The 11,740-nt window shown below is 53.2% G+C and overlaps 1 protein-coding gene across 2 annotated transcripts; it reads right to left on the reverse strand.

The window, feature by feature from the left end:
• Positions 1–130: 130 nt before the first annotated feature.
• CD74 (CD74 molecule) lies at positions 131–11,394 on the reverse strand. Of its 2 annotated transcripts, XM_004042812.5 has the most exons (9): positions 11,109–11,394; positions 5,646–5,818; positions 5,375–5,454; positions 4,753–4,815; positions 3,579–3,674; positions 3,174–3,261; positions 1,615–1,806; positions 1,055–1,117; positions 131–742 (listed from the first exon to the last, which is right to left on the reverse strand). In XM_004042812.5, exons 1-9 carry the CDS (start codon positions 11,231–11,233, stop codon positions 732–734), a joined length of 891 nt encoding a protein of 296 aa, XP_004042860.3. In that variant the 5' UTR covers positions 11,234–11,394; the 3' UTR covers positions 131–731. The 2 variants fall into 2 exon arrangements, with proteins under 2 accessions (XP_004042860.3, XP_004042859.1); XM_004042811.5 differs by lacking the exon at positions 1,615–1,806.
• Positions 11,395–11,740: the final 346 nt, after the last annotated feature.

Below are 11,740 nucleotides of genomic sequence, written 5' to 3' on the forward strand. Positions count from 1 at the left end.
TGGCCCCGCAGGCATCTCTGTGGGTTACTTGGGCTGCGTTCTCCCACCTCAGTGACTGGATTTAGCGTCTTTAGTTACCTCTTTAGGATAAATGAACTAGATCTCAACAGAAGAGCCAGGAGCCAGAGTGTTCTAATTACTACCTTTTATTCTAACGTGAACCATGGCCCTGAGAGCTGATAACAAGCTTGGCTGAGCAGAGGGAACTAGGGGTCGGCAGAAAGGATTATGGGTGGAAAACATTGGCTCTTCCTTGGGGAGTGATGCTGGGGAAAGGGAAGAGAGTGGCTCAGCCTGCAGGTAAATAGGCTAGAAAAGCCAAGGCCAAAGGCCAGAGGGGAGAGGACAGTCAGCCTGTCCAGCCTGGGGTCTGGGTGTAGGGTTATCCCTTCTCCCTGTGCCTTCCCATCTCGTCCATGAGCCTAGATCTTGGAGCCTTGTGTTGGAGGCTGCTGTGATGTCAGGAACGGGGATCTGTCTAGCTTTTGGCCACCTCCTGGGACCTCACGCCCCTGTTGACAGATGGAGATTGTGCAGCAGGGCCTTGCTGCATTGTTATCTGCTGTTCCGACTTGGTTTGTCTTGTCCAAGGGTGACGAAAGAGCCAGGCACCAGGGTCTCATGGGATGAGATACAGGGTGGGAGATGGGGGAGGGGCTGGGGGCTGAAGGGAGCAAGAAAGCTGTAGCTGTGCGGGGCCAGCAGGATGTTGAAGACCGCCTCTGCTGCTCTCACATGGGGACTGGAGAGAGAAGCAGCAGGTTGAGGTTGGGGTCACCCATTTGTTGTCCCTGCCCCTTTCTAACATCCTGGACCTGCAGAGCAGTTAAGGACTGTCCACCCTCCCCTGCCCCCTGCTCAGGTCCAATAATGACCATCATGGATTTGTGTAACTCCCCACAGCCCCCCAACCCTGTTCCTTCGTCTGTGAAATGGACATCCCAGGAATGTTGGAGAGTGGCCCAGCGTCACACTCCTTCACCTGCCCACAAAGGAGCTGGCCCTGCTGGGGATGAGCTGCTGGTGACCAGATGCCCCTCTGCAAGGCCCTTACCTGGGCTCAGATCCTGCTTGGTCACACCCAGCCCAGAAGACGGGTCCTCCAGTTCCAGTGACTCTGCAAAGGAGCAGCAAGTCCATTTGTCACTTGAAGTGCAGCCTACCTGACCCAAGATGCCTGAGGGCAGTGCTTCCCACCTAGCCGCAGGCTTAGTGCCTGGGAAAGCAGGTACCCAGGGAAGGACAGCTGCAAGCAGCAACAAAGAGGTGTAATGGGGGCTCGAGTGAGAAGGGGGTGATGAAATGAGATGGGTGGGTCTGTAGGACTCCTGGATGCTAGAGGACGGCGCGTGGATGGATGAAATTCACAGATGAAAGGACTGACGGATAAGTGAACAAATATATGAGTGGATGTAAGAGGAGAGATGATAAATGGACAAATAGGAATGCACAGGTGGGTGGATGGATAAAGGGCTGGACACATGACTACGTCACTGCCCCCAGGAGCTGCCATCCTGGGTGTCCTGGTCCCATGTGCTTCAGAGGGGACCTCTTGCCCCTCAACCTTCCTAGTCCTTCCTGGTCCTCTGACACTGGCACAGTGCCACTGCTTACCACTGCAGTTATGGTGCCCGCGGCTTCTGGTGTTGGGGACCTCCGTGCCGTTGGGGAAGACACACCAGCAGTAGCCGATGCTCCCATAGCACTGGAGTGGCAGATAGTTGCCGTTCTCGTCGCACTTGGGCCTGAATGAACCCGGGTGGACAGCAGGGATGTGGCTGACCTCTTCCTGGCACTTGGTCAGTACTGAAGCGACAGGCATGATGAGGACACAGTGAGTGAGTGAGCTCTGAACCAGGGTGTGAGCAGAACTAAAGACCCACACACCACTGCTGTGGGCTTAATGCCTTCTTCCCAAGTGGCTTTACTCACTCCAGCCATCACACGGATGGGAAAACTGAGGCCTAGACCAACAAGGTCTGAGATCAAAAAGGAAGTGAATGGCCATGTGTCCAGTTCACCTCAGAAGTTGATGGTTTCTTCTGACACTCAAAGCCCATTACAGTTTTGGGCCAGGCACAGTGGCTCATGCCTGTAATCTTAGCACTTTGGGAGGCCGAGGTGGGCAGATCACTTGAGGTCAGGAGTTCAAGACCAGCCTGGCCAACATGGTGAAACCCCGTCTCTACTAAAAATACAAAAATTAGCTGGGCGTGATGGCACATGCCTGTAATCCCAGCTACTCGGGAGGCCGAGGCAGGAGAATTGCTTGAACCCGGGAGGCTGAGGTTGCAGTGAGCTGAGATCGCACCACTGCACTCCAGCCTGGGCAACAGAGCCAGACTCTATCTCAAAAACAAACAAACAAACAAAAAAACACCATTACAGTTTGGAATTGCACTTGCGATTCTGATTCTAGAGAAAAGCAATGGGCACCTTGGTAAGTCTAAGCTTCCTGTTACTGGGAGTTCTCAAGTAGAAATGGGGGTTACCATTTGTTGGAGATGTCTTAGAGGGGTTTAAGCATCAGCTAGGAGTTGGAGATAGCATGTAAGGTGCCTTCTATGAATCTGATGCAGAAACTGAGGCCCCAGGCAGGGTGGCCCTTTGACCTTCTACTTCAGGACCCTGAATCCCAGAGGGAAGGAGACTTGTCCAAAGTTACATAGCAAATTAGAGACAGCACCGGGATAGAAACAGCACTCTGTCTTTGGGTCTAAAAACATCCTAGTCTGCATTGTCCATGAGGTGGGAAACGCCCAAGGCTCTCTTGGTAGCAGCTGTGACCTTGGCGCCCTCACTGGATTGCGGGCAGCGCTGGGGCAAGGTCATTACAAGGATTCCTTTCTGCAGTGTTTCGGGCAGGTTCTACCCCAGGCACCCTGTGCTGTACCATCCTCTATGAGAGAGGTCACCTGTACCCTGTGGTGACAGGCCTCTGTGGGCCCTTAGGAACCCTTAGACAAGATGGGGGTGGGTCAGGGGAGGGGGACAGCCAAACCAAGAAGGAACAGACAGGAGAGAGAGAGAAGTGAGAAAGAAGTGAGAGCTGAGAGGATGGGAGATTCCGCGGTGCTGGGACCAGGGAGTGCTGGAGGCCCCGGCCTCAGCAGCTCCAGGAGAGCCCCGAGGGTCCAGAAGCCCTGGCACGCTAAAGCTCCCACTCCCTGTACCTTTCGGTGGAGCCTCAGTGGGCTTTTGCTCCAAGGAGTGCCTGCTCATTTCAAACAGGAGCCAATGGTGCATCCAGCTCTCAAAGACCTAATACAGATAGAGGTGGAGGTCAGATTCGATGGCCACCACCAAGCCCCTACCCTGCCTGGCTTTGCCCCTGGGGACAGAAACATGCAGGGCCAAATAGGGCCCAAACACCCGGGTCCAGCTGCAGCCTGGTTCCCTCTTAAAGACCCATGGGGCTGAACCCCACATACTCTGCAGCATCCAGGTTTTGGAAGTGCTGGTAAACCCCTTCAGCTTCCTGAGAATGGCTTCCCCAGCCCACCCTCACCCCACCTCTCCCAGCCCTGCCCTAGACACCAGAGGAAAGAGAGAGTTCCCATGCAGGGAAACCTGCTGACCTTCCAGTCTATGGTCTCCATGGTGTTCTTAAGGTGTCTCAGGTTCTCCGGGAAGCTCCCCTTCAGTGGCGGGTACACCTTCAGGGGGTCAGCATTCTACAGGGTAGTGGGGCAGGAAGGATGGTTCAAGAAGAGCTCCCTGGCAGGCAGTGTGAAATGTGTAGCCCACGTTCCCTTGGTCTTCCATTCTGAGGAATGGACCAGAGCTGCACCAAGCCTAAACCCTGGACTTCAGCCATGATGGGAGGGGAGGGGAGGGTACGGGTAAGGGTAGTCCAGCTGTTCAGCTACAAGACTGCAGCGTTGCGAGTCGAGTTCCAGATTCCAGGCCAGCTCTACCAACAAGCCCCAGTGTCCTCCCTGTGGATGGCTGCTCAGCTTTCAGGTCTCACCTGCTCCAGCAGGTGAGGACCCAACCTTGACTGCCCCCAGCTAGGTTGAGTCCTCTGCCTCTTTCTTCACAAAGCCCCCTGCACTTCTGTCATCACCTGGTCACTTGTCTGTCTCCCACACTAGCCTGGGATCCCCATGGCTTCAGGAGCTGGGTCCAATTGCTCCCCACTGTGGGCCCAGAGCCTTGCACAGTGCTGGCACAGGACAGACACGCAGTACAAATTTGGGGAGAAAAAAAGGGTGTCTTGAGCAAGTCAATTCCAAACTTTGAGCCTCAGTTTCTTTTTTTATTTTTATTTTATTTTATTTTTTGAATTGGAGTCTCACTCTGTCACCCAGGCTGGAGTGCAGTGGCGTGATGATCTCGGCTCACTGCAACCTCCACTTCCTGGGTTAAAGCGATTCTCCTGCCTCAACCTCCCGAGTAGCTGGGATTACAGGTGACTGCCACCACATCCGGCTAATTTTTGTATTTTTAGTAGAGACTTTCACTATGTTGGCCAGGCTGGTCTCAAACTCCCGGCCTCAGGTGATCTGCCCGCCTAGGCCTCCCAAAGTGCTGAGATTACAGGCATGAGCCACTGCACCCAGCCGAGCCTGTTTATCTCAAAAATGCAGAGGCCGGACTACATATAACATTTAAGGGTCACCCTTGTATTCAGTAATCCAGAGAGCACATGTTGAAAGTCTGCCATGAGCCAGGTATAGAGGCCTTGGAGCTTGGCCCAGCCAGGGTCCTGGGTGGGCAGGCAGGGCCACCCAGCTAGCTCCCTGCACTCACCTGGAGCAGGTGCATCACATGGTCCTCCGTCATGTTGCCATACTTGGTGGCATTCTGCATGGGCTGTGGGAGGAAGTAACAGAAGGTTACCAGAGCTGGTCCCTGGAGCAGGGGGTATGGAGCAGGAGCCAGTTGCTGGGATCTAGGTAAGAGACTGGACTCCCAGGCACTTGGTCAATGGTTCCATCTCTGCCACCTCCAAACATGAGAGCTCGAGCAAGTCACTTTAGCTTCCTGCCTCAATGTCCTCATTGGTCAAACTGGCATAAGCTTTCCTGCCCAGGGTTTTGTCCACAGCACGGTATTGTGAATATAAATATTGTCAATGCATGATAGCAAGGTCTTTGAGAATGGGAGAGGACAGTGAGATGCTATAGGAAATGAGAAGCACTTTGTAAACTGTAGAGGGCTGAGCCTTCCTCCCAGGGATGGCACCAAGAGACTCTTCACCTGTGCCCTCCACACCTGGAGAGCCCTATTCTTCCTGAGGCAGGCACTGTCCCTCCCGCAGCAGTCAGGACCCCTCCCCAGCTGGGCTCTCCTCCCTGCCCCTCCCCTTGGCACTGTCCTCCATCCAGGCGGGATAACCTTGCCCCTCCCACCACCCTGGGGCTGTCCTTACCCCCTGGGGCAGGGCTCCCATGGGCAGTGCCTGCATCAGCAGCGGGGTGGCCATTCGCATCTTGCTCACAGGCTTGGGAGCTGTGGGGACAGGAACGAGGGTAAGTGTGGCCCCGGTGCCCAGGGAGGAGGGTATCAGACCCAGATGAGGAAGGGCTGGAATTCCAAACCAGAGGGAGAGGACAGTGGGCCCAGCTGGGTGCAGGGATGCGGGTCTCTGAGGTGAGGGATGGTGGGAGGTGGGGGGTATCAGGATGTAGGGGTGCACGCACGCTTGGGAAGCTTCATGCGCAGGTTCTCCAGCTGCAGGTTCTGGGAGGTGACTGTCAGTTTGTCCAGCCGGCCCTGCTGCTGGTACAGGAAGTAGGCGGTGGTGGCCTGGCCAGCCAGGAGCAGAGTCACCAGGATGGAAAAGCCTGTGTACAGGGCTCCGCGGCTGCACTTGCTGTGGGAGGTGGGGAGGATAGGTCAGAGGAGGATCCACAGTGGTGGCTGCCCCAAGGGCTGGCTAGGAATGGGGAAATGTATACCCCCATCTCCATTAGACCCCTAAGCCACCCCTAACAAACAATGCACTTGAAGCACGAACAGTAAGCTGGCTGTGGAAATGCAGCTTGAAGACCTCGCCCCACCCCTCCTTCCAACCGTCGATGTGCCTGAAGTCCTCCCTGGCAGAGACCCTGCAGCTGCCACGGGCCTGAGTTGAACAGAGAAGAGCAAAGAGGCATGCTCTTTGTCCTCTCTGGACCTTAGGGTCCTGCCTGTGCGATGAGGGGTTGAGGTGGGGGGGTCTTCCCAGGCTCCCTTTGCCGTGCGGATCTCCTGAGGATCAGCGCTGCCCTCAAGGGGAACAGGTTTGGTTTTTGTTTTGTTTTGTTTTGTTTTTTGAGACGGAGTCTCGCTCTGTTGCCCAGGCTGGAGTGCAGTGGCGCGATCTCGGCTCACTGCAACCTCCACCTCCTGGGTTCACGCCATTCTCCTCCCTCAGCCTCTCTGAGTAGCTGGGACTACAGGCATCCGCCACCACGCCTGGCTAATTATTTTGTATTTTTGATAGAGACGGGGTTTCACCGTGGTCTCGATCTCCTGATCTCGTGATCCGCCCACCTCAGCCTCCCAAAGTGCTGGGATTACAAGCATGAGTCACCGCGCCCAGCCTTTTGTTTTGTTTTTTTTTTCTGCTGGCAGGATCAACCAGGTATGTTATTTTTTTTAATTGACAAAACAAAAAAAAAATTGTATGTGCTTACCAAGTAAGGGGAAGATGGTTTTCACCCCTCTGCCCAAACCTCCCACCCTCACAGTGAAATCAGATTTAAGGAGAAAAGGTAAGGAAGTGGGACCGGGACAGCAGAAAATGTAGCCCACCTGGGAAGAAGTGGGGCCTGGCCATTTTAGGAGTGGGCTGGGGGAGGCTTGGACAATGTCAGGCTGAAGCAGGGCCAGGCACCACCCACTCTGGGACCATCCTCTGCCCAGGCTTTCCATGTCTTTGAGCATGTCCCTGCCAATCTCTGCGCCTCTGTTCCCTCATTTGTCACATAGGTGCCCCCACCTCTGCGATTCTAGAATTTGGTGGGTTTCTTCTTTTAAGCAAGATCTCACTGCAAGCGCCAAAGTATTTCAAATGGTAATATCCACCCTGCAGGGGGTGGGCAGGAGTATAGGTGCCTGAGCCTGTGTGGCCTGGATGAATTTCTCATGCTCCATGGACTCACCATCCAGACCCTCGGACCTCAGCAAGCCCTTGTATCTGTGGGACTTGGATGCGATTTGGGGGTGCATGCATATGGTACAGTACAGGGGATGTAAGGATCCTGCCCCTACACCCCGGGAGTTTCTGATCTGTTCTTTGACGGCCCCAGGGGTGGGACTACTAAGACCCTAGTCCAGGTGTTGCCAATGTGAAGGTGTTGGGAGGTGATCGGGCCACGAGGCCTTCTCCCTCACGAATGGGATTAGGTGCCCTGTAAGAGGGCTTGATGGAAGGAGTTGGTTCTCTCTTGCCCTTCTGCCTTCCACCATATGAGGACACATCAAGGAAGCCCCTCACCAGGCTGGGTGTGGTGACTCACGCCTGTAATTCCAGCACTTTGGGAGGCCGAGGCAGGTGGATCACTTGAGGCCAGGAGTTCGAGACCAGTCTGGCCAACATGGCGAAACCCCGTCTCTACAAAAAATACAAAAAACTTAGCCGGGCATGGTGGCGTGCACCTCTAGTCCCAGCTACTTGGGAGGCTGAGGTGGAAGAATCACTTGAACCCGGGAGGCGGAGGTTGCAGTGAGCCGAGATCACGTCACTGCACTCCAGCCGGGTGACAGAAGGAGACTGTCTCAGAAAAAAAAAAAAGAAAGAAAGAAAGCTAGGCCGGGCGCGGTGGCTCACACCTGTAATCCCAGCACTTTAGGAAGCCCAGACAGGTAGATCACCTGAGGTCAGGAGTTCGAGACCAGCCTGGCCAACATGGTGAAACCCTGTCTCTACTAAAAATGCAAAAATTAGCCGGACGTGGTGGCGAGCACCTGTAATCCCAGCTACTCGGGAGGCTGAGGCAGGAGAATCACTTGAACCTGGAAGGTGGAGGTTGCAGTGAGCTGAGATCATGCCATTGCACTCCAGCCTGGGTGACAGTGAGGCTCCATCTCAAAAAAAAAAAAAAAAAAAAATTAGCCGGGCGTAGTGGTGGGCACCTGTAGTCCCAGCTACTCAGGAGGCTGAGGCAGGAGAATCACTTGAATCTGGGAGGCAGAGGTTGCGGTGAGCCAAGATCACACCACTGCATTCCATCCTGGGGGATAGAGTGAGACTCTGTCTCAAAAAACATAACCAAAAAAAAAAAAAAAAAAAAAAAAAGAAAGCCCCTCCAGAACTGTGAGAAATAAATTTCTGGGTGTTTTTGTTTGTTTGTTTGTTTGTATATTACGCAGTCTGTGGTATTCTGTTAAAGCGGCACAAAATGGACTAAAACAGACCCATTGGGAACTGCAAGGATGAGGCTGCACCCTGCCTACTCCAGCAACCAGCAAGAATGGTTTAGGACGCTCCAGGAGTCCCTTGTGCCTGGTAACTCATGACATCACAGACTGGCTCATTCTCATTGGCTTGCTGCGTGCCAGTCTGTGCTTTCTGGGATAAGGCCCAGCCCAAGGGAGAGTTATTCGGGAAGGAAACAGCAAAAACCCGACGGGGGGGTGGGGGAGAAGTGGGGAGACCAGACAGGAAGGGAAAACAAATTCTACTTCTTGGCCTTCTCAAGGAACAGGGGTGGCCTGGCCTGTGTTCAGGCTCTCCAGCCTCATCCTCCACCTGTTCAGTGCTTCTGCAACCCCACACCCAATTCTAGCCCCAGCTCTACCTCCCACACACGACATGGGACAGTAACCTTCCCCTCTCTGCACCACAGTTCCTCAGGAGGCCTAAGAACCTAGAGATTCACCCTGAAGACGAGACCACATAACCTGGATTGGAATCCTGGCTCTGGAGTCGGTTAGTTCTGGGACCATCTAAGTTGATTAACCCTCTGTGTGAGTAAAATCGGGTAAAACATCTGCTCCAAGGGCTGTTACATTAAATAAGATGATGAGGGTAAAGCTCTTGGCTCCACACCTAGCACATTGTTAGCACTCTATAAATAAATTACACTCAGTGCAATTCTCAGGGGAGTTCGTAGTTAAGTTTAGCATCTGCTTTTCTTCCTCTTTATGCATCTTGAACGCCTGTCCCCTGGTTCTGGTAGAGTGCCACCTCTTGTCACCCCCCTCTTTATTTCCTCATTTACACTACCTTCTTCTGCAATTAAAAAAAAAAAAAAATCCAAAGTCAGGAGCCAACCAGAGCTAGCAGGAATCATGACACAGATGTTGCCAGGCAGAAGCATTCACAAAAGCCTCCAAAACAGGCTCCAGTCTGGAATGGCCTAAGCACACATGGCCAGCTTTAGAAGCAGTAACTGAATAAAGGGAAAACTAGACAAGGATTAGACAAGGGGACATGCACTCTGAACACTGAGCCCACCTGGGTCTGTAAATCACTGAGTGGTCTGAGCTCAGAGGGGTCTCACCTCCCCTTCCCACAAAATGCACCTCTGAAAGGGGGCCAAATGGTGGAGTGAGCTAACACTTTGATGTCAGACTAGTCCTGGTTCAAATTCTGCCTCCAACCACTCACTAGCTATGATTACTTGGGTAAGTCACTTACCAATATGACCTCAATTTCCTCTTCTCTAAAAAGGGGCAACAAAAGTACCTGATTCATAGGGTGACTGTAAGAATTAAAATTGAGTTTAGCTTTACGTAGTAAATAATCACAGTACTAACTAACAGTGGCTGAGGCCTGGTGACAGGTACACAGTGGATGAGAACTATTATGGCTATTATATTATTACTGAGACTCAGGGAGAGGCAGTGATTTATCCAAGGTCACGCGTGGCCTAGACCAGAATCCATTCCTCACAAAACAGTCTCCCTCCTTGCCATGGGATTCCCTGGGGTTTTCACGGGCCACAGCTCTAATGGTCTGCAGCAGGTTACCTTGTTCCCCAGAACATAGCTTGTCATAACATCTCTGCAGGGCTCTCCCAAACCCCTTTCTGCCTGGCAACAGCTGACATCACACCTAGCTGTAAGTCCCTGTAGATCGCAAATTACTTTTTGGAGACTGAGGGTAGCAGGGGCATTGGGGTAATAGCCTTCTAGCCCTTTTTGAGGGAAACACGTGGGTGAGGCTATTTTGGGGCTGGGAAGTGGGGGCCTGGGGTCCCCTGGATGGCTGTGCTGGCCTCTGGCTGCAAGGGAGAGGGGCACAGGCAAGGACATGACCCCCGTCAACCCTGAGCCCCTTCCAGAAATTTAACCAGAGCCTGTCCTTCCTTTCTTGCCTGCCCCCAACATCTCACAATCCCTCCTGTGATGGCAGACGTCTCCATCTACTCTACAGACACCTGCAACTATCATTCCCTTGATCCGTGGTAATTAGGAGGGAACTCCTCTGTGAAGAACTGCTTCTACCATCCTCTTTTAGAAACTCTTTCTCCACTGGGATCTTGAACATTTTCAAAATCTGGTGCAAGGTCTTTATTTTTATTTTTATTTTTTTGAGACAGAGTGTCACTGTGTCACCCAGGGTGGGGTACAGTTGCACAATCTTGGCTCACTGTAACCTCTGCCTCCAGGGTTCAAGTGATTCTCATGTCTCAACCTCCCAAGTAGGTGGGATTACAGGTGTACACCACCACATCTGGCTAATTTTTGTATTTTTAGTAGAGATGGGGTTTCAACATGTTGGCCAGGCTGGTCTCGAACTCCTGGCCTCAGCTGATCTGCCTGCCTCAGCCTCCCAAAGTGCTGGGATTACAGGCGAGAGCCACCAGGCACAGCCTGTTCCAAGGCCTTTAACCTAGCATTCACAGCCCAGCTTTAGTGGGGTCTCAAAGCCCCTGGATAGCATGTGAAACTCTAGGGAGAGAACCCATGCTCTCCTGCTTTTCAGAAGGAGGGGGTCTGATGCAAGGAAAGTTACAAACTCCTGCTCTTAAAGGAACCCCCTCATTTGACAAGAGAGGGAGCCGGAGCCCAGAGCAGGCCAAAGACTTGGTCAAAATCACCCAAAAAGTCAATGTTAGAGTCAGAGCCTGAATCCCTCTTTCCTGTGACTCCTGGCCAGTGCTTCTTCCCAGCACATGCGCACGGCTCTGCAGTCCAGGATCGGTGTGCCCTTTCCTGGTGCTCACACGTACCTCTCCGGGGCTCCAGGGCGCCGGCCCAGCATGGGCAGTTGCTCATTGTTGGAGATAAGGTCGCGCTGGTCATCCATGACTGGCTTCTGATCTTCCCGACAGCTCCTGCTGCTCCTTCTGTGCATCTGGGACCCTGAACCCCTGGCTCGCCTCTTAAAGTTGGTGCTGGAGAGGAATCTGATTCGTCCACAGAAGGCCACTCCGCCCACTTGGTAGATGTGGAAGTGAAAGCTACAAAGGCTGGAAATACCCCACTTTGGTGAAGCTGCCTTTTGCGGGGCAGGATGTGGGGTGGGGGGGGCTCCCCAGGCAGGTAGAAAGGCCAGCACGATCCCATTGGCTGCCCAGGGCCCTCATCACTTGTTTCTGGGCAGGCCTTTGGATTCATAAGGCTCTTTGAATGTTTCAAGAAACAGGCAAATGTCCACTCCCTAGACAGGAAAGCACTTTGAAACAGAAGACACCTTTGTTTGTCTCCCCTTCTCATCCACAGATGAGTGGGTGCAGAAAGGGGCTGTGCACCCTCGGTGAGCTCAGACAAGTCCTCTTCTCTGGCCTCCGTTATGTTGTCTCAAACATGCAGGAGGAAGTTTGGACGACGTGCAGGGGTGAAAACATTTCTTTTCTTTCCC

This window comes from Gorilla gorilla, chromosome 4 (assembly GCF_029281585.2).
Source record: "Gorilla gorilla gorilla isolate KB3781 chromosome 4, NHGRI_mGorGor1-v2.1_pri, whole genome shotgun sequence".
NCBI classification, from domain to species: domain Eukaryota; kingdom Metazoa; phylum Chordata; class Mammalia; order Primates; family Hominidae; genus Gorilla; species Gorilla gorilla.